The 18,699-nt window shown below is 43.5% G+C and overlaps 1 protein-coding gene across 3 annotated transcripts in view; it reads left to right on the top strand.

The window, feature by feature from the left end:
• NUP210L (nucleoporin 210 like) overlaps nt 1–18,699 on the top strand; it is a 97,324-nt gene that overhangs the window by 68,163 nt on the left and 10,462 nt on the right. For all 3 annotated transcript variants that reach the window (XM_037501042.2, XM_054691735.1, XM_054691736.1), the window contains 8 exons: nt 1,800–1,958; nt 2,738–2,829; nt 4,420–4,594; nt 5,025–5,200; nt 5,469–5,686; nt 8,008–8,144; nt 12,691–12,817; nt 15,683–15,832. In XM_037501042.2, coding sequence (XP_037356939.1) covers nt 1,800–1,958; nt 2,738–2,829; nt 4,420–4,594; nt 5,025–5,200; nt 5,469–5,686; nt 8,008–8,144; nt 12,691–12,817; nt 15,683–15,832 — 1,234 coding nt within the window. The remainder of the gene's footprint in view (nt 1–1,799; nt 1,959–2,737; nt 2,830–4,419; nt 4,595–5,024; nt 5,201–5,468; nt 5,687–8,007; nt 8,145–12,690; nt 12,818–15,682; nt 15,833–18,699) is intronic.

Consider the following 18,699-nt stretch of genomic DNA (forward strand, 5'->3'; position numbering starts at 1 on the left):
AGCTCTATGTTTAGTAGGTCCAGAAATCTCCACACAGCTCTCCATAGTGGTTGGACCAGTTTGTACTCCCACCAGCAGTGCAGGAGAGTTCCTTTCTCTCCACATCCTCGCCAACATTTGTTGTTGCTAGTTTTTTTAATATGTGCCATTCTCACTGGTGTAAGATGGTATCTCATGGTAGTTTTGATTTGCATTTCCCTGATTACAAGTGATGTTGAACATTTTTTCATATGCCTGTTGGCCATTTGCATTTCCTCTTCAGAGAAGTTTCTTTTTAGCAATTCTGCCCATTTTTTGACTGGATTCTTTTCTTTGTTGTTGTTGAGTTTCATCAGCTCTTTGCAGATTTTTGTGATCTGTCTGAATCCATTTTAAATAACTGTTCCTTCATTTCCGTTTTTCTCCTATCAATGAATTCACTTCAATATAACATGAGAATTCTACACATGCTTTCCAAAAGTAGTTGATTGCTCTTAACAGAGTTTTATTTATTTTGCTGGGAAAAAAAGAAATAACTATGAAAATAAACTCTGGTACTCTAGTTCTTTTAGATAGCTATTTCCAAAATGCCTTTTCCTTATTGTTACAACAAAGAAGGGGGGGTATGTTTATTCATGAATATTTCATTCTTTTTTGCATCCTCTTTAATTAATTGAGGTAACATAGGTTTACAACACTGTTTATGATTTAAGGGAATAGGCTCACACCTCATTAGATGTATGTTACCAACCCAGCCCCACCATCCGGGCACCCAGTAGTCATTCACCATAGAGAATTGTACCCCCTCCCCCCTTTCTTTTTTTTAAGATTTATTTTATTTATTTATGCATACAAGAGCTAGGGTGCACACCAGAGGTTCAGGGGGTGAGCGGATTCACCAGAGACAGAGTGGGGAGACAATGCTGAGGGAAGGAGTGGGCGAGACAGGAGAGGTCTGCTGTACCATATGGGTTATCTCCCGGCTGGGGATTGAATTCATGCCACAGTGGCTGGCACTATAGCTTGATAGCTTGATACCACTAAGACTTTAACCCCTGTGCCACCAGGGAGGCCCCTCTCCCATCTTTTTCCTGACACCTACCCTCCTCCCCATCTAGTAGCCTCAATTCTGCAGTTATATTTCTAAGAGATTTTTTATTTATATTGTCAGTTGCTTTGGATCTTTTGGGGTTTGTTTTTCTACATTCTACATGAGTGAAATCATTCAGTATTTTTCTTTCTCCTGATTTATTTCACTTAGCAGTCCTACCCATGTTGTTGCAAATAGCAAGAGTTCATCTTTTTTTTTTTTACAGCTGAGTAGTATTCCATTGTGTGTGTATACCGCATCTTCTTAATCCACTGCTCTGTTGATGGGCATTTTGGTTGTATCAATATCTTGGCTATTGTAAATACCGCTGCAATCAAAGTAGAAGTGTATGTATCCCTTCCAATTGGTGATTTGTATTCTTTGGGTAGATACCAAAGGAGTGGCATTGTTGAATCATCATGAATATTTCTTTTTTTTTTTTTTAAAGATTTATTTATTTATTTATACAAGCACTGGGAACAGTGAGAAGCGCAGGAGGGTGAGAGAATTAACCAGAGCCAGAGCAGAGAGTAGAACAAGCAGACTGACGAAGTACATTACCGAGGGGAGCAGCGGGTGGCAGGAGAGGTCTGCACGCCATGTGGGACGCTCCCGGCATCCGGGGATCGAACCCGTGCTACAGAGGCTGCGGGCAGTTTTGCAACCCAGCGCTCAACTGCTGCGCCACCGGGGAGGCCCATCTTGAATATTTCTTAATCTCATTGTCTAGGTTTTTCTACAGCTTCCAGCGGAAAATAACTTTGCCATGGTTGTCCACACAAAAGCAGCTGGTCGAACTAGTATCAGAGTCACTGTTTGCTGTATGAACAGTTCCTCTGGGCAGTTTGAGGAGAATGTTTTAGAACTGTCTGATGAAGTTCAGATCCTGGTAAGTCCCAAATCTTAATTTTACTTTCTTGTATCAAGGAGAAAAGTTACATTCTCTTATCATCACTGAAGAGCTTAGTTTGGATAGAGATAGAGAAATTACTAGAGATACTTGGAACAGGTTTATAATTTCTAGATCTTTTTTCATTGCTGCTAATTGCCGTAGAAGCATTCATTTAGAAACTCTAGAACTTGCACTCCCTCAACTCTCCACACAGTAGACACAGGATGTGAACCCCACAATAACTAAAGAGAGAATAATTTCTGAGCCATTCTAACAGCCGTCTTAGTTATGAATGAATGTATTAGAATGAAATCTAATCTTAACTTTTGGTAATATATAAAAGTGTGAATAGACTTTACAGATGTTCTCAGGCTAAAAGATAAAAAGCCCTTTCATTTTTAGAACTGAAAAGATAAATGACCAGTTGTGTAGGGCATCACTGAATTTGTGACTGATTTTTGTTTTTCTCTTTTTCTCCTTTATTTTTGCTTTGATTCTCTGATTCAGTGCAGGGTTCAGGAAAGAAGACCTTACCGAGAGATGGAAGACCTAAATAGTGTCCCTTGTTAATTGTCCCTTATAGACAGAGCAGGACTAATACTAGGTTATATATTATAAATACATTTAAGTGCTTGGTTCATTTTGGAAAGAAATACTGTAGAGCATCGGACCAAATTGAAATTAGGCAGACTATTGATTTGTAGTTGTCCAGGTATGAACAAGGCCATCATTTGTCTTTTCAAAAAAAATGAGAAAACATTATTTTCTCATAATAGGTATTTGAAAAACTCCAACTTTTCTATCCAGAGTGCCAACCTGAGCAAATTTTGATGCCTATGAATTCTCAGCTCAAACTCCATACCAACAGGTAAGGAGAATGGAGAAAGGCAAGTAAGGTTCTAACTTTATCTCAATAAAACATTGCACATGGAAAGAACTATTGCCTTTTTCTAGCCCACAAATAATTTTTTTTTTAGTTGAGGTGAAATTCACATAACACAAAGTTAACCATTTTAAAGTGTACAATTCAGGGCCTCCCTGATGGCTCAGGGGTTAAAGTCTCAGCACTATCAAGCTATTGCCAGGTCACTGTGGCATGAATTTGATACCTGGCCAGGGAGCTAACCCACATGGTGCAACAAACCTCTCTTGCCATGCCCTCTGCTCCCCTCAGCAGTGTATTTCAGTCAATCTGCCTGTTCTGCTCCCCACTCTGTCTCTGGTGAATCCTCTCACCACCACCCCTGCCCCTCTTGGCTACACCCCAATTCTTGTATGCATAAATAAATAAAAAATAAAAATCTTTTTTTATTATTTTTAATGCTAATATTTGGTATTTTATTTCTAATTTTAATGGAAAATTTTTTAAATAATAAATTTTATTTTTATATTCCCTATACAATTGCAACCCCCCCATTCTGACCCCAATCCCTCCCTTCCCGCCCCCCACCCCCCAAAAAGTGTCTCTGGTTCATAGTTTTTTGTTGATTTTGATTTTCACTTTCTTATAGTTATTCATTTTCCTGGTCTCTTATTTAAGTTGTCTAGATTCCTGCTATGAGTGAGACCATCCGATATTTTTCTTTTTCTTTTTGGCTTATTTCACTGAGCATGATCCCTTCCAGCGCCATCCATGTTGCTGCAAATTGCATGTGTTTATCTTTTTTGAATGCTGAGTAATATTCCATGGTATATATGTACCACAACTTCTTGATCCAGTCATCTATTTTTGGGCATTTGGGTTGTTTCCAAAGCTTAGCTATTGTAAACAGTGCTGCTATAAACATAGGGGTGCAGGTGCTCTTTGGAATTGATGTTTCTGTGTCCTTTGGGTAAATCCCTAGGAGTGGAATTGCTGGATCCTATGGAAGCTCTATGTTTAGTAGGTCCAGAAATCTCCACACAGCTCTCCACAGTGGTTGGACCAGTCTGCACTCCCACCAACAGTGCAGAAGAGTTCCTTTTTCTCCACAACCTCACCAACATTTGTTGTTGCTAGTTTTTTTAATATGTGCCATTCTCACTGGTGTAAGATGGTATCTCATGGTAGTTTTGATTTGCATTTCCCTGATTGCAAGTGATGTTGAACAAAAAATCTTTTTAAAATAAAGTGTACAGGGCCTCCCCGGTGGCGCAGCGGTTGAGCGCTGGGTTGCGAAGCTGCCCGCGGCCTCTGCAACGCCGGTTCGATCCCCGGCTGCTCCCCGGCCACCAGAGGAGGGTCCCATATGGCGCACAGACCTCTCCTGCCGCCCGCTGCTCCCCTCAGCAGTGTACTTCGGTCCTTCTGCCCACTCTGCTCCCCGCTCTGGCTCTGGTGAATTCTCTCACCCTCCCGCACTTCTGACTGTACCCAGTGCTTGTATAAATAAATAAATAAATCTTTAAAAATAAATCTAAAAAATTAAAAAAAAGAAAGAGCCTTCAAGAGATACCACTTGCTCCATTTGTTCCCTAGGGAAGGGACCGCCTTTGTGAGTTCCCGAGTTCTCAAGTGTTTCCCTAATTCATCCGTCATTGAGGAGGATGGCGAAGGGCTCCTGAAAGCTGGTTCCATTGCAGGTACTGCTGTGTTGGAAGTCACTTCTGTTGAACCTTTTGGAGTCAACCAAACAACCATAACTGGGGTTCAGGTGAGTTTAGACACTCAAAAAAGTAAAAGTAATACCATTTTTATATCATTGATTAAAAATCTCAGGATACAGGGCCTCCCCGGTGGCCCAGCGGTTGAGCGCTGGGTTGCGAAGCTGCCCGCAGCCTCTGCAGCGCCGGTTCGATCCCCGGCTGCTCCCCAGCCACGGGAGGAGGGTCCCGCATGGCGCGCAGACCTCTCCTGCCGCCCGCTGCTCCCCTCAGCAGTGTACTTCAGTCCTTCTGCCTGCTGTGCTCCCCGCTCTGGCTCTGATGAATTCTCTCACACTTCGGCGCTTCTGACTGTACCCAGTGCTTGTATAAATAAATAAACAAATAAATCTTTAAAAATAAATAAATAAATCTCAGGATACAGTCTTAACTTCTTGCCAACATCTCCTTCTCTGTACCAGTAGGTTTTGTCTCCCACAGGTGGCGCCAGTGACTTACCTGCGAGTGAGCAGCCAACCCAAGCTATACACAGCCCAAGGAAGGACTCTGTCTGCCTTTCCCTTGGGCATGGCTCTCACCTTCACTGTTCAGTTTTATAATAACATCGGAGAGAAGTTTCATACACACAATACGCAGCTTTATTTGGCTCTGAACAGGTATGGAAGTGAAAGGAGTAGTGTTGACACTGTGGTACTTTTGCAGATTAGGCTATAGTCACTCCAATAAATTCCTCACATGTTCTGTACTTGGAATCTGATCTTTATGAGGGTAACAGACCCTTACCCCTACTTTCTTACTTTCTATTGTTCAACTTCTGAAATTTTGAGCTGTAGAATATAAAATACTGTGGCGGGGTCTATCCCAGACTTGTTTCCTAATTATTGTCTCTTTTCAGAGATTTCTTTCTTTCATGTCTACTTTCAGAGATGACCTGCTGCTAATTGGACCAGGGAGTAGAAACTGTACTTACTTGGCCCAAGCTGTGAACATAGGGGTGACACTTGTGGGGCTCTGGGATCGGAGACATCCAGGCATGGCAGATTATATTCCTGTTGCTGTAGAGCATGCCATTGAGCCAGATACCAAGCTTACATTTGTTGGAGATGTCATCTGCTTCAGTACTCACCTCCTCAACCAAAATGGTCTGGATACCTTCTTTCTTAACCTCACAACTAACAGAATTAAAGATTTATTTATTTATGCATATAAGAGCTGGGGTGCAGGCCAGACATGCAGGGGGGTGAGAGGATTCACCAGAGGCAGATTGGGGAACAGAACAGGCAGATGGACTGAAATACACTGCTGAGGGAAGCAGCAGGCAAGACAGGAGAGGTCTGCTGCGCCATGTGGGTTGCTTCTTGGCTGGGGATCTAACTCATGCTGCAGAGGCTGCAGATTGCTTCATAGTGCGGTGCTTAACCCCCTGCGCCACCAGGAAGGCCCACAACTAACAGAATTAGAATGCAACTCACCCTTACAGGACTTTTTCCCAAATTCTACAAAATCTGAGGGAAAAAAACCTTTGGTTTTATTAATTTTGTTAACTGATAATTCTATTTGATGCCCATCCTCTCAATAGTAGCAAATTAGGAGTCAGTAATATTCATCAAGTATCTATTGGATAAAGAGTTCTCTGTAGGGCCTCCCCGGTGGCGCAGCGGTTGAGCGCTGGGTTGCGAAGCTGCCCGCGGCCTCTGCGGCGCTGGTTCGATCCCCGGCTGCTCCCCGGCCACCAGAGGAGGATCCCACATGGCGCGCAGGCCTCCCCTCCTGCCCGCTGCTCCCCTCAGCAGTGTACTTCGGTCCTTCTGCCTGCTCTGCTCCCGCTCTGGCTCTGGTGAATTCTCTCACCCTCCTGGCTTCTGACTGTGCCCAGTGCATGTATAAACAAAACAAACAAATAAAATAAATAAATAAAAAACATGCCTCTATTAAAAAAAAAAAAGAGTTCTCTGTATTGTATTGTGTGCAGTATAGGGTACTATGCCTTGTCCTCCGTTATTCCCAGCTTCTGAAGGATAGTAAATGCTAAGATGAAGAACAGTGGCCCTCCCTGGTGGCACAGGGGTTAAAGTCTCAGTGCTATTGAGCTATCACCAGCCACTGCATCATGAGTTCAATCCCCAACCAGGTAGCTAACCCACATGGTGCAGCGGACCTCTCCTGACTCCCCCACTGCTCCCCTCAGCAGTGTATTTCAGTAGATCTGCCTTTTCTGCTCCCTACTCTGCCTCTGGTGAATCCTCTCACCACTACCCCACACCTCTATTCTTGCATGTATAAATAAATAAAAAATAAAGAACAGTAAAGGTTGAAATAAAAGGAAGGAAAGTGCATTAAGGCTTTTGTTTAAAAACTGTGTGTGTACACTGTTTCATGAGACACATTTGAAGCCCTAACTCCTAAATATATCATTGATACTGGTTTGGCTTTGTACTGGGCTAACCTATCCTCTTGATCAGCAAAGAATTTCTGTTGTAAGAAATATTACTGAGGTAAAGAAAACCAATCTAGAGACTGCGTGTTCTTTGAGCTTAAAGATAGCAAATTCCATAGTGGTATATATGGCCTAGGTATGTGCATCTAAATAATCCATCTAATACCAACCAGGGTGGTATGTGACCTTTGTTTTGAAGCCTTTTCTGGAAATTATGGATAAATGTGTTTGATTAAAGTAATGTAACATTAGACCTGGCTTTATGTATTTTTGAACTTGATACAAAGAGAGCTCTATTCAGCGAATGTCACATCCTCCAAACTTTAACAACTGAATTGCAAGCATTTACTACTCACTAGATAATCCAGTACCAATGAGTTAACCCTGCTTTAAAGTTGACAATCAGAGTTACAATCCCATGTTGTCACTCTCATCAATGAAGCAAAGGCTTTTTATTGTCTTTTGTTAGATTTTGTTAGATACTACCCCTCCGTTTTCCATTCTGGAATTTTTTGGACATCCTGAACCCATATCCTGTGGATAAAAATGCAAAAGGGCCACATGCCAAGATCAGTAATCTAACCTAACCATAGCATTACTCTGCCACTTTGAGACTGAAACCAAAGTAAATAAATCCACTCTCCCACCAGTTGTCACTTTCTTGCTGTCTTCCTACTAGTATCACTCAGTAGCTCAAAGCAGACCCATCCTTAGGAAGGTCTAAGTTTAATCATTATCTCTATGTGTATTTTTTTTCTTTTTCCTTTGGAGAACAGTTATTATTTCTTCAAATAAGTATCTCCTTTTACGATTCTGAAGGTCAGTAGTTCTTATTTTATTTTGCTGGCATGATAAATGAAGGGGAACCTGACATTCAGAAAACGTTATCCTCAAAACTGGGAGTTCCTCCTAGGAAGAGATACCTGTATGGCTGAAAGGTCTACAAATTTGGATTCTGAATAAGGTTAGAGACCATCAACTTAAATCACAGCTTGCAGCCAAGTGCTTTCTTTTGCCTTTCTATAGGTGAACCTGGGCTATGGATGATTTCCTCTGACAATATTCTACAAATAGACACTGCCACTGGGGTAGGAGTGGCCAGGAGTCCAGGAATAGCAACAATCTTTCACGACATCCCAGGAGTGGTGAAAACATATCGAGAGGTAAATCTAATGATAATCAGGGCTGAAGAGACTAGGGTGACAATTCCCATATACGGGTATCTCCATATAGAAAACTCATCCTAGGAAAAGAAAGATACTCATCTTAGATACAAAGCCAGCCAATAAATTTCATCAGAACATAAAGGTAAACAGTCATTAGGATTCATAACTAGAAATGTAGTCTGATTTATGTTTAAAATATCACTGTGGGACCTCCCTGGTGGTGCAGGCGTTAAAGGCACTGCACTATCAAGCTATCACCAGGGACTGCAACATGAGTTCAATACCCTGCCAGGGAGCTACCCACATGGTGCAGCAGACCTCTCCTGTCTTGCCCACTGCTCCCCTCAGCAGTGTATTTCAGTAGATCTGCCTGTTTTGCACCCTACTCTGTCTCTGGTGAATCCTCTCAGCCCCACACACACTTCCTGCCTATACCCCAGTTCTTGTATGCATAAATAAGTAAATATTTTAAAAAATAAATAGGGCCTCCCCTGGTGGCACAGGTGGTTGAGCTCAGCGCTGTGAAGCTGTCTGCAGCCTCTGTAGCACCAGTTCGATCCTGGCCAGCCGGCGAGGGTCCCACATGGAGCGGCAGACCTCTCCTGTCTCGCCCGCTGCTCCCCTCAGCAGTGTATTTCATCAGTCTGCCTGTTCTGTTCCCTGCTCTGTCTCTGGTGAATCCTCTCACCCTCCCATGCATCTGGCCTGTACCCCAGTTCTTGTGTAAATAAATAAATCTTAAAAAAATAATAATAAATAATAAATAAATAAATAAATATCACTGTGGTTACTGACTGGTACTAAACCATAGGGACAAGGGTAAAAGCTGAGAGTCCAGTTGGAAAGCTATTATTTGTTGTTATTGTTTTTTAATAATAGTGATAGTTTATTCTTTTTTTTAGATTTATTTTATTTATTTATGCATATAAGAACTGGGGTATAGGCCAGAGGTGCAGGAGATGAAAGGATTCACCAGAGACAGAGTAGGGAGCAGAAGAGGCAGATCTACTGAAATACACTGCTGACGGGAACAACGGGTGAGAAGAAGAGGTCTGCTGTGCCATGGGGGTAGAGCTCCCTGGCCGGGGATCAAATCGTGCTGTAGTGGCTGGTGATAGCTTGATAGTGCTGAGACTTTAATGTCTGCACCTTCCAGAAGGCCCCCTGGAAGGCTATTATTGCAATAATCCAGATGAGATATGAGTAGCCTACCTTGTTAGATAGAAGGCAAAGAAAAGTTAATGAGATGCTAAATATATTTTATAAGTAATAGAATTCCCTGACAAATATTATGTGCATATGAGAGAATTAAGAATGAATTGAGGGGGCCTTCCTGGTGGCGCAGGGGTTAAAGACAGCACTATCAAGCTATCACCAGCTACTGCAGCATGAGTTCGATCCCCAGCCGGCCTGGAAGAACCCATATGGTGCAGCAGACCTCTCCTGTCTCACCCGCTGCTCCCCTCAGCAGTGTATTTCAGTCAATCTGCCTGTTCTGCTCCCCAGTCTGTCTCTAGTGTCCTCTCACCCTTCCCCAGAACCTCTGGCCTGTACCTCAGTTCTTGTATGCATAAATCAATAAATCTTAAAAAAATGAATTGAGGTTTTTGATTGAATAACTAAAAGGACAGAGCTGTCACCAGCTGAAATGGGGAAGACTATAGGTCGAACAGTTTTGGAGAGAAGATAAATGTCTAGTTGATACACTGAGGTAGCTTGATATAAAAGTCTAGGATTTATTGGATAGAGGTGATATTTATAGACATTGGATTACCAAGAGAATGAGCGTAAATTGAGAAAAGGCGTAAAGACTGAGCTCTAGGGCACTCCCATATTAAGAACTCTGAGAAAGGGGAACCAACAAGATAAACAACCAGTGAAAGGGGAGGAGAATCTAGAAATGCTGTTGTCTTAGAAATCAAGTGAAAACAGTATTTCAAGGAAGGGGTGATCGACCATGTCAAATGCTACTGATAGATTAGGTAAATTGAAAATTGTAAAATGGGCTACCCTGGTGGTGCAAGGGGTTAAGTCTCAGCACTATGAAGCAAACCACAGTCACTGTAGCACAAGTTCAATCCCTGGCCAGAGAGGTGACCCACACGGCTCAGCAGACCTCTCCTGTGTCGCCTGCTGCTCCCCTCAGCAGTGTATTTCAGTCTATCCTCCTGTTCTGTTCCCCACTCTCTCTCCGGTGAATCCTCTGGCCTGTACCCCAGTTCTTGTATGCATAAATAAATAAATCTTCTGAAAAAAATAAATTAAAATAAATTAAAGATATTTGGGGGAAGAAGTTCATCATCTCTCATTGTAATATTAAGCACTTACCTTATATACAAAGGCATGGTGCAGAATGTACAGATAAATTTGGGTTCTAAGCTGAAGAAGTTGGAGTCTAGATGAGGGATTTTAGTAAGTATAAAAATACCTACAGGGCCTCCCTGGTGGTGCAAGGGGTTAAGCATAGCACTGTGAAGCTATCCGTAGCCTCTGCAGCACCAGTTCAGCCAGGGAGCTACCCACATGGCAGCAGACCTCTCCTGTCTTGCCAGCTGCTCCCTTCAGCAGTGTATTTCTGTCAGTCTGCCTGTTCTGTTCCCCACTATGTCTCTGGTGAATCCTCTCACATACACCCCCATGCCTCTGGCCTGTACCTCAGTGCTTGTATGCATAAATAAATAAATCTTTTAAGGGCCTCCCCTGGTGGCGCAGCGGTTGAGCGCTGGGCTGCGAAGCTGCCCGCAGCCTCTGCAGTGCTGGTTCAATCCCCGGCCGCAGGCGAGAGATCCACGTGGCACACAGACCTCTCCTGCCGTGCCTGCTGCTCCCCTCAGCAGTGTATTCCGTCAGCCTGCCTGTTCTGTCCCCTGCTCTGGCTCTGGTGAATTCTCTCACCTTCCCACCCTTCTGACTGTACCCAGCGCTTGTATAAATAAAAAATGAATCTTTAAAAAAAATGCCAACAACATAAAGAACATTACAAGTTGGGGGCCTCCCTGGTGGTGCAAAGGGTCGAAACGCAGCACTATGAAGCTATCCGCAGCCACTGCAGCATAAGTTCGATCCCCGGCCAGGGAGGTGACCCACATGGCGCTGCAGGCCTCTCCTGTTTAGCCCACTGTTCCTCTCAGCAGTGTATTTCAGTCAATCTGCTTGTTCTGCTCCCCATTCTGTCTCTGGTGAATCCTCTTGCCCATCCCCTCCATCTCTGGCTTGCACCCTAGCTCTTATATACATAAATAAATAAATCTGGGGCCTCCCTGGTGGCACAAGGGGTTAAGATGCAGCCTATGAAGCTATCCGCAGCCACTGAAGCACAAGTTCGATCCCCGGCCAGGGAGCAACCCACATGGCACAGCCGACCTCTCCTGACACGCCCACTGCTCCCGTCATTTGTGTCTTTCAGTCAATCTGCCTGTTCTGTTCCCCAATCTGCCTCTGGTGAATCCTCTCACACACACCCCACACACACCTCTGGCCTGTACCCCAGTTCTTGTATGCATAAATAATAAACCTTTTTTTTAAAAAAAGAACATTACAAGTATATTAAAAGAAACAAAGTACTTTGAAGTTTTAGAAAAGGCTGGGATTATATGCAACTAAAGAGAGAGAACTTTTCTAGAGAAAGTTGGAATTGTCTTCAAAGGCGTTTTAATAGGGAGTCACACAAAAGGAAGATATGTCAGAAGAACAGATATGTCAGATATGTCAGAAGAACTATGGACAGGGCCTCCCTGGTGGCGCAGCGGTTGAGCGCTGAGTTGCGAAGCTGCAGGCGACCTCTGCGGCGCAGCGGTTCGATCCCCGGCTGCTCCCCGGCCACCGGAGGAGGGTCCCACATGGCGTGCAGACCTCTCCTGCCGCCCACTGCTCCCCTCAGCAGTGTCCTTCGGTCCTTCTGCCTGCTCTGCTCCCCGCTCTGGCACTGGTGAATTCTCTCACCCTCCTGCGCTTCTGACTGTACCCAGTGCATGTATAAACAAAACAAACAAACAAACAAATAAATAAATAAATAAAACATGCCTCTATAAAAAAAAAAAAAAAGAACTATGGACAAAAGACCTCCATTTAGAAAAAATGTTACTTTCTTCTCAAAGGTGAACAAACATTGTGATTTTCTTTTTTTCTTTCTTTAAAGATTTATTTATTTATTTATTTACACAAGCACTGGGTACAGTCAGAAGCGCAGGAGGGTGAGAGAATTCACCAGAGCCAGAGTGGGGAACAGAACAGGCAGACTGACGAAATACACTGCTGAGGGGAGCAGCGGGAGCAGCAGGAGAGGTCTGTCATGCCATGTGGGACTCTCGCTGGTGGCTAGGGATCAAACCGGCGCTGCAGAGGCTGTGGGCAGCTTCACAGCCCAGTGCTCAACCGCTGCACCACCAGGCGAGGCCCAACATTGTGATTTTCAAATGTGATCATTAGAAGGGCAATTTGCAACATTTGTATGAAACAGATGTTTAAGTTCTGAAGGCTATAAGGGGAGGTAACCAGATTCTCCATAAATTTAGGTACAGATTTTCCTTTGGTTTGCTGACAGGTGGCAGTCAATGCATCATCAAGATTAAAGCTTAGTTATGACCTCAAGACTCATCTCACCAATACCCTAAATTCAACTGTGTTCAAGCTCTTCATCACCACTGGCAGAAATGGTGCCAATCTTAAAGGTCAGAAATCTCTGCATAGATTTAGGCGATTTTTCCCTTATTTCACATCTCCCTCAATTCATTTATTTCTTTGGGCTATTAGTCCAAGTTTCCTTTTATTTTGAAAGTGACCTCACCTAAAAAATAATTTGTTGAATTTCAGAACTTCACAACTTTTGTATTTTCAGACTTCAGAAATTATGCCTGGGTTAAACTTCTGGTTTTTTGTTTTTGTTTTTGTTTTTGTTTTTTAAAGATTTATTTATTTATTTATACAAGCACTGGGTACAGTCAGAAGTGCGGAAGGGTAAGAGAATTCACCAGAGCCAGAGCGGAGAGCAGAACAGGCAGAAGGACCAAAGTACACTGCTGAGGGGAGCAGTGGGCGACAGGAGAGGTCTGCGCGCCATGTGGGACCCTCGCTGGTGGCCGGGGATCGAACCGCCACTGTAGAGACTGCGGGCAGCTTCGCAGCCCATGCCTCAACGGCTGTGCCACCAGGGAAGGCTCTGGGTTAAACTTCTGAAATAGGCTCAATCTGATCAACCAATAGGTTCAGTAGGTACAGCCTATTAATAATAAACTCATTATTGTCTTTCTAATTATAACTGAGAACAGGAGGTACCCAAGACCAGGGATTTTAAACATGGATGTTTTTCAAGGTTACTTCAGGTAATTTTTTTTTTTTTAATACAGATTCATAGGCTTCATCCACCGGTTTAAACGAGGCCTAGGTGACACCTAATATGTTATTTGCTTTGGGAGTTATTTGTTTTGTATTGGGCTATGATTTACTGTGAAAAGGAGGAGAGGGGAAAGAAAACTAAAATACAGGGCCTCCCTGGTGGCATAGGGGTTAAAGTCTCAGTACTATCAAGCTATCACAGCCATTGCAGTATGAGTTCAATCCCCAGCCAGGGAGCTAACCCACATGGTGCAGCAGACCTCTCCTGTCTTGCCTACTGCTCCTCTCTGCAGTGTATTTCAGTCGATCTGCCTATTCTGTTCCCCACTCTGTTTCTTTATTTTTATTTATAAAAATAAATCTTTAAAAAAAATAATATACATGAAGCCACTAAGAGATTCCAAGTGTTTTGTTAGCAAATTTTATATTGTTTAACAATCTATATAGTAATCTTATGTGGTAATTATCACTTAAAGAGGAGAATACTGGGCCTCTCCGGTGGCGCAGCAGTTGAGCGCTGGATTGCGAAGCTGCCTGAAGCCTCTGCGGCGCCGGTTCGATCCCCGACTGCTCCCCGGGCCACTGGAGGAGGGTCCCACATGGCGCGCAGACCTCACCTGCCGCCCGCTGCTCCCCTCAGCAGTGTACTTCGGTCCTTCTGCCTGTTCTGCTCCCCGCTCTGCTCTGGCTGAATTCTCTCACCCCTCCTGCGCTTCTGACTGTACCCAGTGCTTGTATAAATAAATAAATAAATAAATCTTTAAAAAAAAAAAAAAAAGAGAATACTGAGTCTAAGAGCAAATAAGTTATTTTATGGGCCTCCCCGGTGGCGCAGCGGTTGAGCGCTGGGTTGCGAAGCTGCGCGCGGCCTCTGCGGCGCCGGTTCGATCCCCGGCTGCTCCCCGGCCACCAGAGGAGGGTCCCACATGGCGCGCAGACCTCTCCTGCCGCCCGCTGCTCCCCTCAGCAGTGTACTTCGGTCCTTCTGCCTGCTCTGCTCCCCGCTCTGGCTCTGGTGAATTCTCTCGCCCTCCCGCGCTTCTGACTGTACCCAGTGCATGTATAAACAAAACAAACAAACAAACCAGCAAACAAATAAATAAAGCATGCCTCTATAAAAAAAAAAAAAAAAAAAAAGAGCAAATAAGTTATTTTATAAGCTAACAGTGGCAGAGGTGGTAGATATCCTCCCACCCCCGCCCCGCCAAAGTCCATTTATATTCTTTCATTCCTTTTTTCTTTAAAGAACGTGTTCCCAATGTTTTTTCTTGACCAAGAGAATACTGAAAACCAAGCAGAGTAATACAGAATACAATTATTGTCTATAAAACTTAAAATAATTTTAACTCTAGTCTTTGCTTTTAAATTTTTAAATAGTTAATTTTCTTTTCCCAGTATTTAATCTTCTAAATACAACATCAGTATGTATAAGTAAGAATATTTGAGCTTTAAATTTTTCCAGGTTCTTTTATAAAGTACTAAATTTTTCTTCAAAACATACTCATTGTCTATCTTTTTTTTTTTTAAAAAAGCCTGCAAATTCCCCCCCCCCAGAATCTTTCTAAAATTCCAACTTGTGAGATCTCATGGAACAGTTCCTTTTATATTGTTGATAATGTCCAAAAGAGAATGGTTACTGGACTTCTTGCAACTGAGAAAGAGCTCCAGCAAATTGAGACCACTGAGAAACTGTGCAGGGGGAAATCTTGTTAACAGTACAGAGGTTCCTGTTTTTTCTAGAATGCTATCCACTTTCAGCTGATCCTGCTATGGCGCCAGTCCATTTCTTGCTGGCTATGTGGCTCCTGTTTTATTGCCTCACTTCTAATGAAGTTCTAGAGATCTTTGGCTTGAATCATACTGCAATCAGAAAAGGAATCTTTCTAGATTACCTACTATCCATAGTGATGTCCGATATCCCTGTAATCTATCCTAGTTACACTAATGAATTGCAAAACCTTTGAACAGGACACCATTTACATTGATAATGGAAGTCCTACTGTAAGTATTCACAGACTATCAAAGGCAAGGGTGTTATACTATTCTTTTACCTTATAGTAGCAGAAGCCATCAGAGCTGGACAAAATCAAGCAGGACTGATTCTCTCCCTGCCCCCCAATACTAAACTGCCTCAATGTAGGTCTTCCCTTTTATAAATTCTTGCTAATAACAAAGTTATTTACTTCTTTTCTGCTTATTAGGATCTTGCACCCCAAGTCAGGCCTCAGCCATTACAACAATACTACTTCCGGAGACCCTCGTGCTGTGCCATGTACAGTTCAGCAACACTCTGCTAGATATTCCAGCAAGTAAAGTTTTTCATGTCCGTTCAAATTTCAGTACAGAGAAAGGTGGGTTCCATCAGTTGAATCTGGTGTCCCCATTTTTTTTTCATATTTGTACAATTGTCACTTTCTTATTGGATTATATTTATACTTTCCAATTTCATCTGTTATGTAACTATGGAATCATTCTCAACATTTTTTAAAAAATTGGGCTTCCCCTGGTGGCGCAGCGGTTGAGCGCTGGGCTGCGAAGCTGCCCGCAGCCTCTGCAGCGCTGGCTCAATCCCCGGCTGCCCCACTGGCTTGATCCCCCCCTGGCTGATCCCCCGCTGCCCCGCTGGCTTGGGTCCCACATGGCGCACAGACCTCTCCTGCCACGCCCACTGCTCCCCTCAGCACTGTACTTCGGTCCTTCTGCCTGTTTTGCTCCTGGCTCTGGCTCTGGTGAATCCTCTCACCCTCCTGCCCTTCTGACTGTACCCAGTGCTTGTATAAATAAATAAATAAATCTTTTTAAATAATTTATTTATTTATGCATACAAGAACTGTTGTATAGGCCAGAGGTGCGGGAGGTGAGAGGATCCACAAGACAGAGTGGGAAGCAGAACAGGCAGATCTACTGAAATACACTGCTGAGGGGAGCAGCAGGTGAGACAGGAGAGGTCTGCTGCGCCATGTGGGATAGCTCCCGGGCCAGCCGGCCGTGGTAGGTGGTTGATGTGCTGTGGTAGGTGGCTGACGATAGCTTGATAGCACTGTCTTTAACCCCTGTACCACCAGGGAGGCCCCTCATTCTCAACATTTTTATGTAAGTCCATTCAATAAACTTTTAAAACCTCTTTAATGCCATAATTCATTTATGATTTACTACTTTCTTCATTAGTTTCTGTTATTTCTATGAGGGCATGGATTATGTCTCACTCATCTTTTTTTTTTTTTTTTCCCCACCACCAGCAAGCAGTAACATTTAAATATTTGTTGTTGATTAAAGGATGTTCCAAGCAAAATAGTATTAACAAGCCAGAAATTGAAATAGGCATGATGTTGGTATAACTATATATATTAACTGATCTAAATCAAGTAGATTCACATCAAATGTAAGACATAAATAGAATAGTATGACATCATGGGAGATCTTCTACCCCAAGGCCAAGTAGTTTCAGTGGTAATGATAATGAACATCCACTAAAGGAAGGTTTATTTTGCAAACTACAGAACACCAAAATGAAAGCCTGGTACCAGGACAGGCACTGGAGGTATGAAGAGGAGTAAGAAAGGGCTTTTAACTCTTACTAGTACGGCACACAAGGTGGGTTAGTTTCAGAAAAAGATAGACAAGGGACACTGGGGCACTAGGAAAAAAGGAGTATCTACACAGACCTAGGGATTTTAACAGGGGAAATGGCCTTTAGTTGTGTACAGATGAGCTAGGTGTAGAGAGAATAGGACATTCCAGGCAACACAGAGTCATGAAGTTTTCAAAAATAATATAAAAGCAGGGCCCTCCCTGGTGGTGCAGGGGTTAAAGTCTCAGCACTATCAAGCTATCTCCAGCCAAAGGGGCATAAGTTCAATCCCCAGCCAGGAGCTATCCCACATGGTGCAGTAGACCTCTTCTGTCTCCCCTGCTGCTCCTCTCAGCAGTGTATTTCGGTAGATCTACCTGTTCTGCTCCCAACTCTGTTTCTGGTGAATTCTCGTAACCTCCCCACCCCCCACACCACTGGCCTACACCCTAGTTCATGTATGCATAAATAAATAAAATCTTTTAAAAAATACTAACAATTAAAAAAATAAGATGAAAGCAGTTTTTTTTTTAAAAGATTTATTTATGCATACAAGAACTGGGGTACAGGCCAGAGGTGCAGGGGGTGAGAGGATTCGCCAGAGTCAGAATGAGGAACAGAACAGGCAGATCTACTGAAATGCACTGCTGAGGGGAGCAGCAGGCAAGACAGGAGAGGTCTGCTGTGCCATGTGGGTTTCTCCAAGGCCGGGGATCGAACTCATGCTGTAGTGGATGGTGATAGCTTGATAGCGCTGTCTTTAACCCCTGCACCACCAGGGAGGCCCATAAGATGGAAGCAGTTTTAAAGTATCTACTATCAGTACATAGATTGGATAAGGAAGAAAAATGGGAGGCATGAACACTAATGAAGGAGCCATTGAAATAATCCAAGCATGAATAAATAACAATCTAGGGCCTCCCTAGTGGCGCAGGCAGGTGAGCACAGTGCTGTTAAGCTGTCTGCAGCTTCTGCAGTACAGGTTCGATCCCAGCTGGCCGCGGAGATACCCACAGGGCGCAGCAGACCTCTCCTGCCTTGCCTACTGCTCCCCTGGGCATTGTATTTCAGTCAGTCTGCCTGTTCTTTTCCCTGCTCTGTCTCTGGTGAATCCTCTCTCTCACCCTTCCGCACATCTGTTCTTGTATGCATGAATAAATAAATCTTTTAAAAAATGACAATCTAGACCTGAGTAAGAAAGAAATATTAACAAAAATAGGCAGATATTAGGCCTCCCTGGTGGTGCAAGGGGTGAAGCACCACACTATGAAGCAATCCGCAGCCTCTGCATCATGAGTTCGATCCCTGGCCGGCGAGGGAGAAACGAGGTAGACCTCTCCTGTCTCACCCGCTGCTCCCCTCAAGCAGTGTATTTCAGTCAGTCTGCCTGTTCTGTTCCCCAGAACAGGTGAATCCTCTCAACCACTCCTCCACCCCGCATCTCTGGACTGTACCACAGCTCTTGTATGCATAAATAAATAAATCTTTAAAAAAAAAAAAAAAAGAGAGAGAGATCAAGAGATAGCAGGATTTGGGAAATGATTGGCTATAAAAATGAAGGAAAGGATGTGAAAAGACACATGAGGTTTGAAGGTGGATGACTAGAAAAGCAATACATTCAACAGAAATAAAGCCAGTAAGAGGTGG

Source organism: Talpa occidentalis, unplaced genomic scaffold (genome assembly GCF_014898055.3).
Source record: "Talpa occidentalis isolate TD23 unplaced genomic scaffold, MPIMG_talOcc4v2.1 talOcc4.9, whole genome shotgun sequence".
NCBI lineage: Eukaryota > Metazoa > Chordata > Mammalia > Eulipotyphla > Talpidae > Talpa > Talpa occidentalis.